Source organism: Vespa mandarinia, chromosome 13 (genome assembly GCF_050613455.1).
Source record: "Vespa mandarinia isolate Hongniang chromosome 13, ASM5061345v1, whole genome shotgun sequence".
NCBI lineage: Eukaryota > Metazoa > Arthropoda > Insecta > Hymenoptera > Vespidae > Vespa > Vespa mandarinia.
The window spans coordinates 1,579,732-1,600,000 of NC_140822.1; the positions used below are offsets into that span (position 1 = coordinate 1,579,732).

At 30.7% G+C, this 20,269-nt stretch overlaps 4 protein-coding genes across 7 annotated transcripts in view; 2 read left to right on the top strand and 2 right to left on the bottom strand.

Moving 5' to 3' along the window:
• Positions 1 to 142: 142 nt before the first annotated feature.
• On the bottom strand, positions 143 to 1,232 carry Adi1 (acireductone dioxygenase 1). The gene is made up of 4 exons (XM_035872302.2): positions 1,098 to 1,232; positions 823 to 942; positions 572 to 751; positions 143 to 465 (listed from the first exon to the last, which is right to left on the bottom strand). The coding sequence occupies exons 1-4, from the start codon at positions 1,218 to 1,220 to the stop codon at positions 337 to 339; spliced, it is 552 nt and encodes a 183-aa protein (XP_035728195.1). The 5' UTR covers positions 1,221 to 1,232; the 3' UTR covers positions 143 to 336.
• On the top strand, positions 1,228 to 5,304 carry LOC118444224 (uncharacterized). Its single transcript, XM_035872288.2, has 2 exons — positions 1,228 to 1,366; positions 1,488 to 5,304. Exon 2 carries the CDS (start codon positions 1,525 to 1,527, stop codon positions 4,450 to 4,452), a length of 2,928 nt encoding a protein of 975 aa, XP_035728181.2. The 5' UTR covers positions 1,228 to 1,366; positions 1,488 to 1,524; the 3' UTR covers positions 4,453 to 5,304.
• A 1,404-nt stretch (positions 5,305 to 6,708) lies between these two features.
• Rap2l (Ras-associated protein 2-like) lies at positions 6,709 to 11,561 on the bottom strand. The gene has a single exon (XM_035872301.2). It carries the CDS (start codon positions 11,443 to 11,445, stop codon positions 10,900 to 10,902), a length of 546 nt encoding a protein of 181 aa, XP_035728194.1. The 5' UTR covers positions 11,446 to 11,561; the 3' UTR covers positions 6,709 to 10,899.
• A 395-nt stretch (positions 11,562 to 11,956) lies between these two features.
• The window catches only part of LOC118444227 (phospholipid scramblase 1), a 10,358-nt gene continuing 2,045 nt past the window's right edge, over positions 11,957 to 20,269 (top strand). The window contains exons 1-2 of one of the 4 annotated variants that reach the window (XM_035872296.2): positions 11,957 to 14,092; positions 17,556 to 17,975. In XM_035872296.2, the coding sequence (XP_035728189.1) occupies positions 17,855 to 17,975 (121 nt within the window). In that variant the 5' untranslated portion in view covers positions 11,957 to 14,092; positions 17,556 to 17,854. Of the gene's footprint in view, positions 14,093 to 14,823; positions 14,942 to 15,791; positions 15,894 to 17,555; positions 17,976 to 20,269 lie in introns of those variants that run through there. The other 3 variants (XM_085661012.1, XM_035872298.2, XM_035872297.2) reach the window with 3 other exon arrangements.

Here is a 20,269-nt window from a genome sequence, read left to right on the forward strand (position 1 = left end):
AAAAAGTGCTATCAGTATTTTGTATATATATCTTGTATGTATGTATATATAATCTACAATAAAACAAAAAATAACATGAATTATATTATTAGGAATTATTAATTTTAATATTAAATGTTAAAGGTGTGCATACATATATATATATATATTTTATGAATATTTATTATATGTACATTATTGGAAGACCCATTGATATGAAATTGAATTTATATATAAACAAACATTGTTTACAAATTAAAATTTTTATGTCAGGCTTAATGAAAATATTAAAAAATTTGCATCTTTTTTTTTTTTGGAATGCACGATTAACTTGCATATCATAGTGTTATGAAACTTTTATTTGGATTTGAAACCGCCTTTTAATTGTTCAAGATACTGTTGACGACAATTCATATTATCAGCTGGTCTGTTATAAGGTGTCCATACAGGTTTTCCTATGAAATATCTTACAGCTTGTATATAATCCTAAACAAGAAATAAATTCATACGTTTCAAATAAGAAAAAGAAAAAAGAAAAATGATGATTACATTATAATTCTATTTTTCATTAAAGTAAAACTAAATTACTCACTTTAGTATCCAAAGTAAATCTATGATATATACCACTGGGAATAATGATCATATCTCCTGGTTTGACTTCAATACGAATCCATTGATCATCTTTATCTCTTACATCAAAATAACCAGATCCATCCAGAACCAAACGTATTTCTTCTTCGGTATGGAGATGTTCAGTAAAGAAATTCTTTAACTGATATTTCAATGATTAGTCAAAAAGATTATACATGAAAGAATAGAAGAGATATGTTAATTCGATTTTACCTTTTCTTCGTAATTATCGAGACATTCTTTGGAGCATGTTATTTTATCTTCATAAGTATATCCACGTTTTCTTTTCAATTCTGTCAATGTTGGATCATTTAAATAATGCTCATGATCCACCTATAGTGTGTGTGTATGTATGTATATATATATATATATATATATATATATATAAATATAGCAAAAATACTTAATTATTTATGATATATGAAATAAAAACAAAGAATTAATATTGCAAAGTATTTATCTGTAAAATATATTATATATTACTTAACCTTAAAATATTCTACACCACTAATAGCATACAAATCCGCCATTGACAAAAGATCCGATGTTTCCTTTCGGTGTTCCAATCTTTGGTCAGCATCACTGTCGTCCATGTACCATGCGCGAACCATGTTTTCAGGATAAACGTAAAATCGTTTCGTCGAGTCGAATCTTCTACGCGTAAATGACAATATGAATTAAATTCGATAGATTGATATTACATAACCTAACGATTGGCATTATCAATATAATCTACTTTACTGATAAACAAATTGACGTAAGTATAAACAAATTTTTATAATATTATAAGAGAATATAATCTATATGAATTTAAAGAGATACGTCTATATAATAACAATTTTAGATATATATTTAATTTAATTTTTGTCATGTTTTAGTTCACATTATAATCATTATCTTAATAAGCCAAATAATATGGATGATCTACAGAAAAAAATTCAAATGTATCTTATGAAAGAGAATCAAGGGAACGGGGAATTAACATTTCTTACAGCTCGTGCAACCATAGAGAATACGATTAAAATTAATAATTTGTGCAAATCTATATCAGAAATTATTCTTTCATTTGATCTTGTATCTGAAGACATCAAATTAATCCTAAATCCAAAATGTGTAAGTGCATTCAAATATTTAATGTTAAATACAAATTTTACAGTACAAAAGCGTTTAGGAGAGGATATGGCACATGGACATTTGGTAGACATGTGTCCAACTTTGTCACCGTATTTGTTTATACAAATTCTATGGAAATTGGAATATGAAGATATTTTGGTCGAATCTATTCTTCATTTACCATTAGATTTGTGTATTGAAATAATTGACATTACCAGAAGAACTGTTGAAGAACTTGAATTTGATCGAGCAATAAACGTCATATTTCAATTAATAATAAATGTTTATAAGAAATTTCTTTTGATTGCAAACAATGGTAGTCAATCGTCGAATATCATTCAAAATGTTAAAAGTATGACTGCATATTTTCAAGAATTACTATTATTATTGAACGATGAAAAGATTATTCGTATGGAAAAAGTTTCAGTCTTAAATAAATACAAACGTTATGGATTATTATTAAAACGAATTATTAAAATAGTCAAAGATAGTCAAGAAAATATCGGAAATAATTTTAAAATATCCGAGGACATTGGGAAAATATATAAAATTACATTTGGAAGAGAACCTATAGTGAAATGCGATGATTTAATTATTACCGAGGCTATAACTACGATACGTCAAGATTTAATGAGTTTACTTTTAAAGAAAATCAAAGAGATAGACTGCAACATATATTTAGGATGGGCAGAATTAGATGACACAGAAAATCCAACGATAACATTACAAAAAGCAATTGGAAACGAATGTTATTATTTGGTTGAATTTTTTAAAGCCAATAAGGAATTAGCAGAGAATGAACATTTGATAGAATGCTTGCAACAATTATCCTCCAAATCGATATCTGAAGAGATTAATTCAGTTTTAACTTTGGAAGAATTACGTTATGGCACTGTACAAGGTAAAAAGGAATGTGTTAAAGAATTGATCAGTCGATACAAAGAATGGGATGAAACTATATTGAATAGCATGAAAGAAATATGGAAAAAATCATTATTAGACAAATATGATTGTTTAAATTTACTGGAGTATCTAACGTTCGTACTTATTCAAGCAGATAATGAAGATTATAAACAACGCGTTTATATATTTGTTACGGAAGTATTGATCCATCAAAATTTGCAATCCATTTATTCGATCATAGTAGAATATATAACTAAACACGATGGTAAAAATTGTTTAGAATCTTTATACACGGAAGAAATCTTCAAGGATTTTATTATAAGACATACGAATATGAAGTCTTTAAAAACATTGAAAATAATTCTAATGTTTCTTTTAAAGAGTCCAAAAAAGGTCTTAAGGATTATATTAAGAATAGCCATAGGTTATCCCGAATATGAAAACGTTATGATATCAGCTCAGGATATGTTACTATTATCGCCAATAATGAACATAAGAGAAGACTCGAATGAAACTTTTTTGAGTAGTACATTAAAAACAATATGTTTGGAGAACGTAGAATGGAACGTGAAAAAATTCAAAGATCTATTATTTATCATGGTCGATAACAAGATATTGACGATAGAAGACATAATAAACAATATTCTATTATGTTACTTAAAAGAAAATGTAAGGACATTACGTAACACACATTGCATTCTTAATTGCTCAACGAAAATGTTAAACGATGTATGCGATCAATGGCAATGGCAACATATTATTGATGGATCAATAATAAAAATAAACGCACGAAACTTACTTGTCCCTCTTGCACAAATGATGTCATCGACGAGGAAACGAACGGACGTATCGTATTATTTGATTAACGACGTGATCAAAGAAATAAATTCTATGATCTATCACATTTTGTTATATCATACAAATGATTTCGATTTATCGATAAAAAGGGCGATCATAGAGGAATTAGAATATATTTTAGAGCCAATGGAAAAAGTATATTTTATATTACTTTGGCCACCATTGCGAGATGACTTTTATCTATCGAATAACATTTTTGATTATGAGAGACGTTGTTTCTTTATTTTAAATATGATCAAGGATGATCCAGCGATATCAAATGAATTAAGAACATTCTTTTCGAATTTCTCACTTCTTCATGAAGATTTCTTACGTCATATGATTCTACGTTCAACTAGTTTCGAATATTCTATATTGGCTAAGAAATATATTCAAGAAAGTGTATTCTCATATTCTTCCAGATCGAAAACTTTCAATAACGCCAGTCCTTACAACAATTTCTTACGTCTCACCGTAGAAGCCTGTTGTTTAAGCTTGGAATATCCTTCGTTATTACCCAAACATTCCTTTACCTTTATATTGAACAATTGTATTAAACTTTTACAAGATTGTCTGATCAATGAGGAATATTATGACAACAATATCACGGAATTTTATCAACACATTATTGAAAATATGCGTTCGCTCGTTGAAACTATAAAATTATGTTGTTCACCGTCTTATTCGTCATTATTTACGAATTTTTTCGCACGTATAAATAATACCAATAGCAATATAAACGACGAACAAAATACGTCTGAAATAATGAAAATTCAAACGAAAGAATTCTTGGATACGATCGAAGGTTTCACGAATCAGTGCGTGGAATTCAATGAGTCATATGATCAAGTGAATTTTCAAAATCGATCCTCGAAGAAAATGTCGAAATATCGTCTCATTCATTTATTTATTTCGGCATGCATTAAAGTACCAGCGTCGAAAGCGTACGAGTGTATCGAAATAATGAATAATTTCTTAGCTTCCACGTAATTTCATCTTTCTCTCTTTCGTTTTTATCTTTTTTTTTTTTTTTCTTTTCTACCATTTGAATATATCATATATAAATAATTTTATATATGTTCTTCTGTGCGGAATAAAAAATATTTATATAAAGATTATTATTCGACGATATTGGTAATTATTTCGCGATTATTATCGTTATATGCGTTTGTATGTGTGTGTCCGTGTGTATACCTATGTGTGAACATATAAGAAATTAGTTTTCTTTGTGTCTTTTTTTTTTTTTTAACATTGATGGTTTCGCCAAAAAAAAAAAGAAAAAAGAAAAAAAAATGAGAAATCAAGATTAAAATTTCAATATAATTTGTTTTCATTCCATATTATATTTGTGCGATACTGCCAAATGCCATTACAATGGTTAGTAATAAAAACATGTGAAAAAATTGCGTACAAAGGAAAAAAATGTGCACTAGTTACACAGAGATATAAAAAAATTGATCAAATGGGTAGCACTTTCCGAAGGCGATTATATGTATATATACATATATATATATATGTATATATATATATACTCTCTCGTTTTCTCATGGAAACATGTACAATGTGTTTATTTGTATTTCAATCTGATTTTAATAAACGTGTACATAATATATACATACATACGTACATACACGTATTATAATCGTTCCATGTCGTGATATTTAATGACGAACATATTGCTTGCACAATTTTTATAATGACTAGATAGTTATGCTGGTAATTAATTGCTGTTGTGCGTTGTGTGCACGTATGATCTCAACACAAACGTTGCTTGCGAGTAAAAATAATTATCCCGACAAAAAGAGCACAGAATGATTATTTATAAAAAGAAGAACAAAAAAAAGGAATAAAATAAAAATAATTAAAAAAAATATAAAAAGAAAATAATAATAATAATAATAATAATAATAATAATAATAATAATAATAATAATAAACAAAAATTAAAAGAAAATTAAAAAGACGAAAAGAAATATAGAGAAGTAGAGGTGGGAGTGGGGGTTTGGAATGAAGGAAATAATAGAAAGAAAGGAAAACGATACACAGAAAGGGATAGAATGACATAAGTATACTTAACTATATGAAAAAGCCTAACCTTATAAGTTGTTTTTACACAATTTTGTTATCTCTTCTTCTTCCTTTCTTTTTTTTTTTTTTTACCAGCGAGTCAAGCTATTTTCTCTCTCATTATCTTTTTCTTTCTATGGAGAATCTTTCTTTTTTTTTTTTTTTTTTTTTAAATATGTTCGCATTACCATATCGATCATCATGTATCGCCATCTTTTTTCTCGTCCACCCATGTGATCTTTTTTTTTCTTTCTTTTTTTTTTTCTGTTTTCGTTATTCCTTTATTTCTTTTTTTTTTTTTTCTTTTCTTTTCTTCCGGTATCAAAGATAAAACATTTCCGAGCGACGCGCGTGTGACGTCATCTATCTTCGTCCCCGTCGAAAAAGAAAAATTTTCAGCTTTTTTAGCTCCTAACCCCCCCCTGACTGACCCTTGCCCCCTCTTGTCATTGTTTCTCTATAAATACGAGATGCACATTTTTTTACTGGTATGCTATAATATCCACCTGTCATCATCTTTTCAAATGTCAAAGAGATAATCGGTACCCTTCTCAATTATATATATATATATATAGATATATATATATATATGTATGCATATATATGTACATACATACATCATACATATATACATACATACACATATATATATACATATACATATATATTTTCCTTATATTTAATTAATTAATTAATATATATATATATATGTGTATATATATATATATATATATACATATATAATTCTGACGCTATTTTGATATATGTACAGATTCTTCTCCATTTTTTTCCCTCTTCTTTTTTCTTCTTTTTCTTTTCCTTCTTCTACCCCAACTCCTTCTCCACCTACTCCTCCTACTCTTCTTCCTTCACATTGTAAAAAATATATAAAGCATTTCGTACATACTCAATATCATACGCACAGGTAGTACTGAAAGGCCGACATATATTCTAAATTTGTCGTGTTTCTCTCTCTCTCTCTCTCTCTCTCTCTCTCTCTCTCTCTCTCTCTCTCTCTCTCTCTCTCTCTCTCTTTCTCCCCCCTCCATTTTCTTTTTTTTTCTTCTTTCCTTTCGTTATTAATCTTTTTCTTTTTTTTTGTTATCTTTTTTTTTTATTTATCTTTTTCTATCCAATTGATGTGACCCAGTTTGCGTAAAAAATGTGTGCGGTGTTTGTGTGTATACATACATACATACATACATACATATATATGTATGTGATATATATATATATCTAAATATTAATTACATGCACATTACTCACAAAACGTGTGCTTTTATGTCTCTGTCTGTCTGTTTGTCGGTGTCTTCCCATATTATTTAATTTTACGTTTACATAGAGAGGTTAAAACAAATTCGTTTTTTTCAGTCGTCAAAAAAGAAAAAAAAAGAAATAAATAATAATAATAATAATAATAATAATAATAATAATAATAATAATAATAATAATAATAATAATAATAATAATAATAATAATAATAATAATAGTAGTAGTAGTAATAATAACAATAATAATATTCAAAGGAACAAACTCTGGCCCTTAAATATATATGTATATGATATGCTGAATCTGATTTTCAAAAAGCATTATTGCGCCCATTTAATTTCCGTTCGCATGAACATCTAAAATTAATTTTCAAAAAAAAAAGAAAAAAAAAAGGGATTTTAGAGATTACTTTCTTTTTTTATTTATTCTTTTTCTTTATTTTTTCTTTTTTTTTTTCTTTATTCATTTTACTATTCATTTTTATCTTTTATCTTTTAATACCAATAAAAGTTAATCATAACGTTGTCTCTCATCGAAATACTTTCTCTTTATCTTTTTTTCTCTTTATTATTAGAAAAATATTATGCAATTTTGTATTAGACGAGCATATCGTTACAATATGAGAAGATTTTAGGAATAGAAAACACCTCGTACAAATATACATATATATATATATATATACATATGAATAGAGAATATATATATATATATATTTACTATATAATCCAGGCGATATGCTCGCCTTTTTATATGTGATCTGTAGAATTTGAGGTTAACAAAAAAAAAATAATATTGATGATAATAATGATAAAAATAATAAAATAAAAAATATACATAAAAAGAAATAAGTATATCAATTATTGATTAAGCAATTATGCTTCAATGAGATTACTTTTCGATTATCTAAATAAATTCTCTATGACAATCATTCTCTCAATTTTATTTTATTTTATTTTGTTTTTCTTCTTTTTTTTTTTTCTTCAATTAAGAAATGGGCAATATTTGCATATCTACAGGATCACAACAGGACTATAAAAATTTCTAAATGATAAAAAATAGTTGTGTGTCTTGAGCACTCTCTCTCTCTCTCTCTCTCCTTGTCTTTTTCTCTATTTTCATGTTTTCTTGTTTCTTCTTCTCTTTATGAGTTGAAAAAAAAATAGTTTGAAATGAGAGAAAAAAAAAACTAAAAAAGAAAAGAAAAAAGAAAAGCAAAAAAGAAAAATTAATTGAATGGATGGCTGCATTAACAAGTTGCCAAAAAGTCTGTCTGTGTGTCTTTTCCCTTCCTTTTTTCTTTATCTTTTATTTTTAATGCGGTCTTTGCAAAAATCAGATTAGTATTCTTTAGCATAGTTTAGCTGGAGACATGTTAGCACCGTGTCTCTATCATGGTGTATTTCTTCTATTAAAAGTACATAACACCATCAATAATGACAGCATTGACTGTGTTTCAATAAACATTATTAATGATACCTTCTTTTCTCCCATGATATTATTATTATTATTATTATTATTATTATCATTATCATTATCATTATCATTATCATTATCATTATCATTATCATTATCATTATTATTAACACTCATTGGACTGTTTCTAACTATACCAATTCATAAAAATTACTATACATCAGTTCGATCATCGTTTATTCTTTATTGTTATTGTTATTATTATTATTATTATTATTATTATTATTTTCTGTTCTTTTTTCTTTTTAATTATTAAGTTTTTGGCAGATTCAATATATTGAAAGGAAAAATTTATATCAAACGTATACTTTGTTATTTTCTTTTCTTCTTCTTCGACTCTCTCACTTTTTCTTTTTTTAACGTCATAGTCAATCCCAAAAATATATATTCTAATAAGATAAGTATAATATTACACAAATTATAAATATATCTATAAATTTTTTTTCTTTCTTTTCTTTTCTTTTTTTTTTTTTTTTCTTTTCTTTTTAATGATAACTTCAAATTATTTGATTAAGATTAAAAAGAATGACATTATAATTGATGATTATTCAAGAATTATTAATGGCTTTTTCTTTATGAGAGAACGTATTTTAAATAATATTAATAATAACAATAACAATAATAATAATAATAATAATAATAATAATAATAATAATAATAATAATAATAATAATAACAATGATATAACTAATTAATTAATTAATTAATTAATAATAATAATAGATCGAGTTTATGTAATGACTGTAATGGTATTAAAGCGATATTTAACATCGTATTATATGATTTTGATCACACGAGAAAATTACACACGATCTACTGCTACGTACAGGGAGAATTGCTCTTTTTCTTCTTTACACTCATCGATATCTCTCTCTCTTTTTCTCTCTTCTCTCTATATATTTCCTTTGACTCATTTGACAATGTAGAACTGCGCCAGGAGATACTGCGTTTGTATAAAGCAATGGACACTTTGGACATCGTTACAAGTACCACATATTGGATATAATCGTTGGGATCAATGTGCCTCTGCAACCTTTGGCATAAAGTTTATCATGGATTTATATCCTTTGTTTTTTTTTTCTTTTTTCCCCCTTTCCAAATTCACAGTTACATATAAAATGATATAAACATAAGATCATATTTTCTTGGATTAGAATGATATATAAAAATTAAAAATGGCAAAATTTAATTTGAAAAAGATTAATTATATCGCAGTTTTGTCGCCATCACGTTTTACTCAAGCCACCAACGATTTTTCATTTTATTGCAAGCGATATGCAAGAAAGATCTCAACATAATTATATAAAGTATGAGTAGAAAGTAAAAATAGAAGAATATCGTAGAAGAAAGATCGCATTTGATAATTGCATAAATATTTAGCAAAAACATTGAAACCTCAAACGCAATTTTTCAATATCCATTTACGATGTTCTTCTTATTTGCTTCATTTCTATAAAATATTTCTTTAGAACTAGTGTACTGTACAACTAATACGAAAGCCATTAAAGTAAGTCGTATATAATTTCTTTTATACGACGTATCCTTTAAAGAGGCCTCCGACACTTAAGCATAGGTAACATACTATTGACGCAAATCATTGCACAAAACTTGTCCAAGATCAACATCTTGGTCCTGCGTACAAACCAAAGTCGTTTATAACTTCTACAGATTTCTTTTTCTTCGATGACTCTTATAAAAACTTATAAATTGTTAAAACTTCTTATCTATTTAATGTATCTTACGAAGGTCACTCTAAATTTACTTCACAAGAGAAAAAGCACGACGGTCGTCATAAGGACAGTCGACCATCACGGTGACAAAAAAAAAAAAAAAAAAAAAAAGAAAAAAAAAATAAAACAAGCTACTCTTACGTACTCTAATTCCAAATGAATTAAGATAGACCAGCATACAACGAACAATGTTAATGTTCTAAAACAGTTAATAATAAAATCGAGTTTGGTTTAACAAACGCAGACCAGTTCAAATGTTGCTCTTGGCTTTATCCATATTCGTCACTTTGGAATATTGGTCCGTTACCAAAAAAAATTCACCTCCTTTTCTATGCTTCCTTACATGTACCATTATATATTACAATAATATTACATATAATACTATCCATGTATATTAAAATATCCGTTTGATGGTCGCCAAAAGTAGCTGACCTTGTTCCTCCAATAGAAAAAGAACCGAACTAGCATATATAGTCCATAATGTTGGCTTTCAAAAATTCTCAGTACAATCACAAATTAGTCTCGAAGGTTGGCGAATTCGTCGCATGGCTTGGCTGAGCTCTAAGAGAAAGAAAAATCAGATTACGAAAGAGAGAGGGGAGAACGAGGGAGGTGAGGAAGAAAAGGAAAGAAAAGAAAGGAAAAGAAATTCCAATTGGGAAAAAATATTCAAACTCTTAAAGTTGAGTTTTCCAAAATTCTTACGGTACGATCCAAAAGAAGAAAGAAACCGGTAAAAGAAGAAAGAAGAAATAAGTAATGAGAAATAAGAAGAAAAAGAAGAAGAAGGGATAAAGATTCGATAGATAGTTCGTGCCAATTAGCCAGTATTAACGTAGCTATCCTATAATTATACGAATAAACGAATTGCCGATAAAAAGTAAACGTTTGATTAAGTATTAAAGGACGCTGCAGCAGCAATAGCTTTTCTTCTCTTTCTCAGGACTGAAGTTCATTTCGCGCACAATTTCGGCAAACATCTCGTTGACGTTCGTACGATTTTTGGCGGAGGCCTCGACGAATGGACAACCCCAAAGTTGTGCCAATGCATTTCCCTCGGCGGTGTCGACTTCTCGTTGGTGTTCTAGGTCAAGCTTATTGGCAACAAGTAGTACGGGTACTCGTTCGGTGCCTTTGACACGAGTTATAAGCTCCTTCATCGCTTTGATATCCTGAAATGTCTGATGATTTGTCAGACTGTAAACTACGACAAAGCCCTGACCATTTTTTATATAAAGATCGCGCATACTCGCAAATTGCTCGGTACCGGCGGTGTCGAGAATTTCGAGTACGCAAGGCGAGCTATCGACTTCGATTTCCTTACGATAGAAATCCTCGATCGTTGGATCGTATTTCTCCATGAAGCATCCGGATACGAATTGAACGGTGAGCGCGCTCTTGCCCACCCCGCCCGAGCCGAGCACGACAACTTTAAATTCGCGCATCTCGTTGTCGTCCTCCTCGTCGTCGTCGTCCTCTTCGTCGTCGTCGTCGTGGTGATCGTTGGCGGTGGCTCCTCCTCGTCTCTTCCTCCTCCTCCTCCTCTCCGCCGCCTCCTCCTCCGCCGCCGCCGCCACCACCCCCTCCTCCGCCGCCGCCGCCTCCCCCTCCTCCTCCCTCGATCCTCGACGTGTTCACGAGCGGTAAGGAAAACCCAAGAGAAGACGTCAAGCGGAAGCGGAGCAATGCACGCGAAGTGTCAACAAGGACTACTGCAATCGAGGGCGAGAGAGAACAAAGATTCAGGCCTTATCGCTATTATTTTACCGAAAAAAATGATCAACAATAACAGTAGTAATAGTACTACTAATACTAATAATAATAGTAGTAGTAGTAATAGTAATAGCAGCAACGACAGCCAATCGTTCTTCTTCCTGTCCGTCTTTATAACAAACACTATAAGAAGCAGGCTGCGGGCTGCTCGTGGCCGCCGCTACCAACACCATCCACCTCCTCCTGGCACCCGCACCAATAACACCACTGCCAACACTAAAGCTACTACTATTAATCGGAATAGTAATAACACAGTAGACAACGACGACACTACCAAGTCCACTTCCACCTTAGAAGATGACAACGACGACGATGACGATGACGACGACGACGACGACGATGACGACGACGACGACGACGACGACACTGTCCGATTTATCAGTAGTACAATTCCGTTGTTATTGTTGAATGAACGACGTCTGATCCTTTCGAACAAAGGCATCGATGGCACGATGAGATATCTCTACTATGGATATCACTTACGAGACTCGCCCCAGGCACTAAGGTACTTTTCCTCCCGATACTTGCAAGACATGACACACACCAACGCCTTTTACACTCTCTTATTATATTCCTCCTCCTCTTCCTCTTCTTCTTCTTCTTTTTTTTATTATTATTATAATTATTTTTCTTTTTTTATTTCTGCCGTTGCTACTATTGCTTGTTGCTGCTGCTGTTGCTGCTGCTGCTGCTACTGCTGTTGCTGCTGCCGCAACCAACACGGCTTCAACGTCGCTAGTCTTCAACTATTCTCTCTTTCTCCTCCCTTCTCGTCTTCCACCTCCTTCCTTCCTGCCAGTCCCGATCGTACCAGCGACCGCCTTAACCGTCCACACCACACCACACCAGCCTTCGCTGGTCCTTGCTACTACTCTCCTTCTTCCTTCCTCTCTCTCTCTCTCTCTCTCTCTCTCTTTATTTTCTTTTTCTCACTCACTCACTCACTCACTCACTCACTCACTCTTTCTTTCTTTCTTTCTTTCTTTCTTTCTTTCTTTCTTTCTCTCTTTCTTTCCTTCCTTCTCGTCTCGTCCCGTCCCGTCTCGTCTCGTCACGTCTCTTCACTATGACGTGCGAGACGCCATCTTGAAATTCACCTTTCAGCCTTTTTCCCTTTCCTTTCCTTCCTTCCTTCTTTCCTTTCCTTTCCTTTCTTAAAGAAAAATTTTCTCCTTTGCCTGTCACGAGTTAACTCGAGTTACAACCAACCAACCATCCGTCCTTGGATCTCGACTAAGACTACTACTACTACTAGTCTCGACCCTTACTCGTCCACTCCCGCGCGAACCAAATATCCGATCTGTCTCTCTTCTACTATTCTCGATCGTTCATGAAAGCGTTCCGTCTATGCCTTTCCCCTCCCACTTTTCTCTTTCTCACTTTATCTCTCTCTCTCTCGCTCGTTCTCAATTACTTAGTTTCTCTCTCTCTCTCTCTCTCTTTCTCTCGGTGTGTGTATCGCTCCCTCTCTTTCTCTTTCTCACACTTCCCGAATGAGTGACTGTCGAACGTCATCGAGCGCTTTTCCGATCACACCACGTGACACTCTTATCCTTCACTCTGATTGGTCGTTAGAGTAAACGTCCACCAATCAAAATTCTAGACGAGGATTTATTCTAATCTTTCTTTATATTTGTTACTTCATCTTTTTCATCTACTTTGTCTCCTTCTCTTCTTCTTCCTTCTTCTTCTTCCTCCTCTTTTTCTTTCTCTTCTTCCTCCTCCTCCACCCTTTTCTTCTTCTTCTTCTTCTTCCTCTTCTTCTACCTATTCTACTTATTACCTCTTACTTCTTCTTATTGTTAGTGCGCCCGTGTTGTTTCTACTACTAACGATAGCCGAACGTAGGAAAAGTTCTCTTGTCTTTTTACCGGATGCAGGGACCAACGTTGGTTTCTCTTATCTTTAGGAGGAGGCTAACGATATCTACGACCTCGACGTTCCCGTTCCCGTTCATTGTGGTTACACTTACTTCGGAAAGAGCACATTGTTAGGATTACTACTATTGATAAAATAAGCCGCTTTGTGATGATATCCCAAAAGTAGTTATGATAGATATGGATGATCCTAAGCACGTTTCTTAAAAATTTCGTTTTTCTTTGTCTTTTTTCTTTTTTCTTTTTCTTTTTCTTTTTCTTTCTCTTTCCCGTTGCTCTTTATCTTTTTCCTTTTCTTTCTTTCTCTTTTATTTTTTTCTTTTTAAATTTCTCTTTCCCATCTTATCTCCTTCCTATTTTCTAACAATTTTTCCTTAGTTCGTCTTATAACATAATGATCACTGTTAGAATATTTCCGGTACGAGCACGAATTTCTTACAAGGTAAGGCAACGCCCTCTTTCATTTATTTATTTATTTATTTGTTCATTTATTTATTTATTTATTTATTTATTTATTTATTTATTTATTTATTTATTTATTTATTTATTTTTTCCTTTTCTCTTTCGTTCCTTTTCTTTTCTTTAACATACGTATGACGTGATTATTAACAATGTTCTTTTTGTTTTTCTTTCTTCTTTTTTTTTTTTTTTTTCTTTTTAGCTAAAAAGAAAAATCTGACGAGGCTTCTTTTCTTTCATCAAATATTAATAAATATTATTGCTTGTACATAGTACGATCTTATGTGATCGTAATATATATATATACATACATACTTATCTATATTCATCTATACATACTACATATATGCACATACACACACACGTATATATATATATAAATAATATATGAATATCAAAAAATATAATCGACCAATGCGAAACTAAATCTTACTTTAAAGATGTACACCCATATGAAAACGAGCCATGAATACTTTCGCATAAGACTCGAAATAGATCGATGAAAAATTCTATTGCGCATATCACATGCATATATATATATATATAAAATATATATGTATATATATATATATATATATATATATATACCGTAGTAGTTTCTCCTTATTCGCTTTGATGTTCCATCGGGACATTGATAAAAATAAACACGTACAGTATTTTTCGAGGAAGAAAGGAAGAAAGAATGAAAGAGACAGCAGCAGACATTGAAAATTCAAGTTCGTGTGAGTGAGTGAGTGTGGAGACACTTTCTTTCCACATAGGACACATACACATATATACACACAACAATAAATAAATATACATATATATATATATATATGTATATACATACGTACGTACAATTTCTCGATATTTCTATTTATAGTTCGATGCCTTCATTTTGCTATTTTTTTTTTCTTCCCCAAGAACCGGAAGTTCGCCTAGTCGTTACACTTATACATACATACATACATACATACATACATACATACATACATACATAAATACATATATATTCACATATATAATATGTGCGTTTGTGTGAATCTGGGTATGTGGTTAGTGTGTCTGTTGGTATTAAATGTGCATGCACAAGTGCGTGCGGTGACCGCTCGTCACGATCCTTGCGGTAGCAGGGAGCATAGGCGCAAATCGGATTTGATGACGTCATCGCTCCAACGATGAAAGCACATAACTAAACGATGCATCATTTGTGTGTGACACGGGTCTCTCTCTTCGGTTAAAATATTCTCTCTCTCTCTCTCTCTCTCTCTCTCTCTCTCTCGTTCTCTCTCGTTCTCTCTCGCTCTCACTCTCTCTCTCTCTCTCTCGTTCTCTCTCGTTCTCTCTCGCTCTCACTCTCTCTCTCTCTCTCTCTCGTTCTCTCTCGTTCTCTCTCGCTCTCACTCTCTCTTTCTCTCTCTCTGTCTCTCTCTTACTCTCTCGTTCTATCTATATGTATACATATATGTATGTATATTCTTTTTCCTCATATCTATATTCATAGTGAGATAATATCAATAGTAATGATTAGTTTAAAAGGAAGGATATATAAGTACGTTTGTCCTTCTCCACGAAGATAGAAATGATAGTCGTCAGTGCAACTAGTTATTTATTACATAAGATATACACAGATATATAGATATATATATATATATATAATCATTAGTTTGAATGTTTCATTTCTAATCAAGTGCAACATCGTTTAGGACGTAAAATTGTTCGACGTCTTTTTCTAAGGGTTGTCGCTCTCCCCTCCATGTCTTCAGTTTTCACGTTCTTTTAGAAATTACTTATTATCTTAAGTAAGTAAATATGTATTGATATGTGTGTGTGTGTAATAAAAGCATGGCTTTCAAAATCGAGAAACTTTCAACAACGTATTTCGCATTTTTGTTTCTTTTTTCTTTTCGTCCAATTACCAATCACTTAACGTTCAATTATCTTATAAACTTTAAATATATGCGTATCTAATAATCGGTTCGTGGTATTGTGTGGCATGTGTTAAAGAGGTTAGTGTTAATACGAAAGAGAGAGAGAGAGAGAGAGAGAGAGAAAAAGAAAAAAGTAAATACATACGACGGATTCAATCCTATCTACGTATATATATATATACACATCACACACATATGTATTTGTGTATCTGCCTACGTATACTCAATCGGTAATTTTAATGATAAATAATGTACATGATTACATGCGTAAACAATTTTCTTACGATCTGACAATGTGATGAATCAGACCTGGTTATGTTGAGTGTTAACAACACAACATAAATGCTCACTCACATTTAACTTAAGTCACGTATTTCTCTACCTATATCTATTTATCTATCCATGTATGTACGCATGTAAGAGAAATTGCTTGACAATGGCGTCATCGATAATGGTGATATTTGTTAAAAAAAAAAAAAAAAAAAAAAAAAAAAAAAAAAAAAAAAAAAAAATTAACAAAAGAGAGAAGAATCATTTTTTTAAATAGCATTCTGATTCGTTATAACGAACGTTTGCATTATGATTATATATTTCTTTTTTTGTCATTTGTTTTTACTCTTGCATCGAATTCCAACTAACCATTATTATGCGTTATTTCTTCTTCCAGTAAGCAAATCGTTAGAAAGGATGCTTATTATCCGTGATACGTGGTGCGTTATCGTTATTCCGTTCGTCTCGCGCTTCTCACATTAGTTACAATGACCTTTTAAGAGTGGCTCGTGCCGCCAGTATGCTACGCCGTTCTCGGACGATGACCTAACCATCATCGTGTTGCATTGTTTCAATATTAATTTAAAAAAAAAAAGAAAAAAAAAAAAGAAACAAACAAAAGAAAAAAAAGGGAAAGAAAGAGAGAGAGAGAGAGAGAGAGAGAGAGTGAGAGAAAGAAAGAAAGAAGGTAGCTTAAAAAATCATATTTAACTTTTTTTTTTCTTTTCTTTCGAACCAAAAAAATCGTTTCAAATAATCTCGAATTAATCATATATATATATATATATATATATATATATTCTTTAAAAATTTTTTATTTATTTATTTACTTTTTCTTTATGTGATTTATGATCGCTTGTAAAAGGAAGAAAGAAAGAAAAAATAAATAGAGAAAAAAATACAACGCGTCCTCTTTCTTTCTCTTTCTCTCTCTCTCTCTCTCTTTCTCTTTCAATGGAGGGTGCATTTCCTCCTACTTGCTTGCACGTCCTTGCGTTATATGACACTAGTAGCGTACGCTTGTTGCGTGTGTGTTAGTAAATGGTAATTATTTCGAAGAGAAGCGCTTGCAGTGGCCATCTCGCGGTCGTACGTTGAAATTATTGCCGCGCGACGATCGATAAAAAAGATTTTAAAGTTTTTTTTCACCCGGGAAATTCGAAGATAAACTCCAAAGTAAAATAATTATATCGCGATTTATCAATCAATTAATTAATTTATTTTTCCCTTCGTCACTTTCAATCGTTATTTTTATATTTTCAGATTGTTTAGCATTAGAGCGGATTGAAAAAAAAGGAGAAATTACGAAGGAATAAATGGAGAAAATAGTCGATGATTTTTTTTGAAAGAATATGTATAAGATTTATATATATATATATATATGCATATATACCAGTTTTTAAATAATGTTTAATTAAGTGTTCATATGACTGCCTGCGTGCGAGGGTGCGTATGTACGTCCGTGTATCTATTTTTAATAATTTTGAAACTGGAACTTTCAAGTTTATATATTCTTCGAGAAGTAAATTAAAAAAAGATAATTAAATTAATCGAGAGCAAAAATGAGTACTCCGTATCTTCAACCGAGTCCCATGCCAATGAATCAACCATGGATGCAACCTATTGCGAGTGCACCAGCATCAAATGAATTTCCATTGCCGTATGCCCCACAGGCACCGCAAGGTAAATATACCAATTCTTATTATTATTTTTTTTTTTCGAAAATATATAATGTCCAAATCATTATCTTAATATATATATACACTAATCAATATATTTATAGTATAATACAATGAAATATAAAATGTATTGCATAAACCATACTATATTCTATAAATATAATATAATTAGTATTATACTTTATAAATTACTGAAATATATATATATATATATATATATATATATATATATATATATATGAGAACAAATATAATATAATATAGTACAGTATATATATATGAGATAAATTCGTCTCCTTCTTCGTTCGGTTTTTTTTTCTTTCCTTTTCTTTTCTATTATTTTTTTTTTTTTTTTTTTTTTTTTATAAATAAGGAAGCTTCTAAATGGATATATAAAAAAGAAAAGAAAAAAAAAGGAGAACTACCAAAGCAGGGTACCGTGTACCTTCCATGATAAAGGTTACTAGCGATGTATAACGATCAGTAACTAGATAATGGTCGTCTTCGTTAACGGAGATGTCAGATAGATTATTCCCCCCACAGTTTCTCTTTACTCCCACCTACACGAATTGTTCCCTCTTATCAGATCACGACAAACAGATAGACACAGATAGATAAACGGACGGACGGACGAAACGACCGACCGACCGACCGACCGACCGACTGACTGACTGACTGACGAAAAGTCAAAGTTCGATCACGTTTTGTCAAATTTGTAACACGAAGAGAAAGAAGATTTAATTAATTTTTGAAATAACGTTATTTAAAAATACGTGCGTGTGTAAATATACATTATCGTTGATTGAACAAAAATTTAAGTGACATTTTTTGATATAATACATTTCGAGAACATTAAAATATCAGAGCTTTCTCTCTCTCTCTCTCTCTTTCTCTCCCACTCTTTCTTTCTTTCTTTCTTTCTTTTACGTACAAACGTAAAATATTGTGACGGGAAACAAGAAGAATAAAGGGAAAGAGATCAAAAAGAAAAAAAGAAAAAGAAAGCAAAAAAAAAAAAATAATAACTAAACACTCTCGAGTTTATCGTTATGTAAATAATAATAAAAGAAAAAAAAGAAAAGAAAAAAAAAGAAAAATAAGAAAAAGAAAGAAAACGTCTGAGTGCAGTGATAATCACAAATTATAAAAAACGATGATATATTCTCAAGCAGTCTTGTTCACGTTATCTCGAAATATTTAATTTACGTACGTGCCTCTTATATAATCTTTTTTTCATTTCTTTCTTTCTTACGTTTTTTCTTTTGATTATTTATTTATTACTCTATTTTTTTCTTTTTTCTTTTTTTTTTTCCTGGGTGTGTTAAAATTACTATCGTTGCGTGAAATTGTTTTCCTCCCTTTTTTTCCTTTTTATTTTCCAACTTTTACTCCTCGAACACATGGAACAGATTTTCGTAAACTTTTTCATTACTTGAAAAATTCTTAATTTGAAGAAAACTTTTTTTCCTTTTAATCAAGTCAATCCAAATTTCGCGTATTTAAATGAATGAAACTTTAAAATTGACGCAAGAAATAATTCAAACAATTTCTTATATAAATTTTTCTTTTTCTTTTTTTTTAAGCTAAAATTATTATTATTATTATTACTATACAAAAAAAAATTGTTCTCCGTCTTTTATTTCTTTTCGTTCAAATTTGTCTTGGTTTTTTGTTTACTTTTGCAAAACGTCTTAAGGGAGAACATTTTTATTAAGTGAACATTCTCGATTTCTTGTTTGGATTAATACATTGGAAAATTTTCTACGACCTTTCCTCTGTTTAAAATATAAATAAAGAAAAGAAAATCTATTGTCGTTGATTTGCGTTCTTGTTCCATTTTATCTCTTAAATTTATCTAAGAAGATAAGAGAAAACAAGAGAGTGAGAGAGAAAAAGAGAAAGAAAGAAAAAGAGAAAGTAGTAAATACGTGTCCTAAAGGAAAATACACGACTATATTATCGACATTTACGATGAAGAAAAAAGAAATGCATTATATGTTATGCACATAAATAGGAAAATAACTAAGTGTTTTCGCGTTATCTAACAAATGGCAATATTATAAGCGTGGACGTATTTATTTCGACGATTGTATGTGGATTAACGTCGACGAGACGAGCTGTGTTAATAATAATAATAATAATAATAATAATAATAATAATAATAATAATAATAATAATAATAATAATAATAATAATAAAAAGAAAAAAAAAAGAAAAGAAAGAAAGAACGAAAGAACAAATATTTTTCAACAAAGAAGGAAAAGGATAGAGAAAAGAAAAAGGACAAGAAAAAAAGAA

Bases quoted from the DNA above. Each gene is read 5' to 3' on its own strand.
- Adi1 (XM_035872302.2), bottom strand. From the start codon at position 1,220: ATGGTTCGCGCATGGTACATGGACGACAGTGATGCTGACCAAAGATTG. The intron at 752-822 runs GTAAAATCGAAT...TTGAAATATCAG, and splicing joins TCGATAATTACGAAGAAAAG to TTAAAGAATTTCTTTACTGA. The intron at 466-571 runs GTGAGTAATTTA...TTTCTTGTTTAG, and splicing joins GATTTACTTTGGATACTAAA to GATTATATACAAGCTGTAAG.
- LOC118444224 (XM_035872288.2), top strand. From the start codon at position 1,525: ATGGATGATCTACAGAAAAAAATTCAAATGTATCTTATGAAAGAGAAT.
- Rap2l (XM_035872301.2), bottom strand. From the start codon at position 11,445: ATGCGCGAATTTAAAGTTGTCGTGCTCGGCTCGGGCGGGGTGGGCAAG.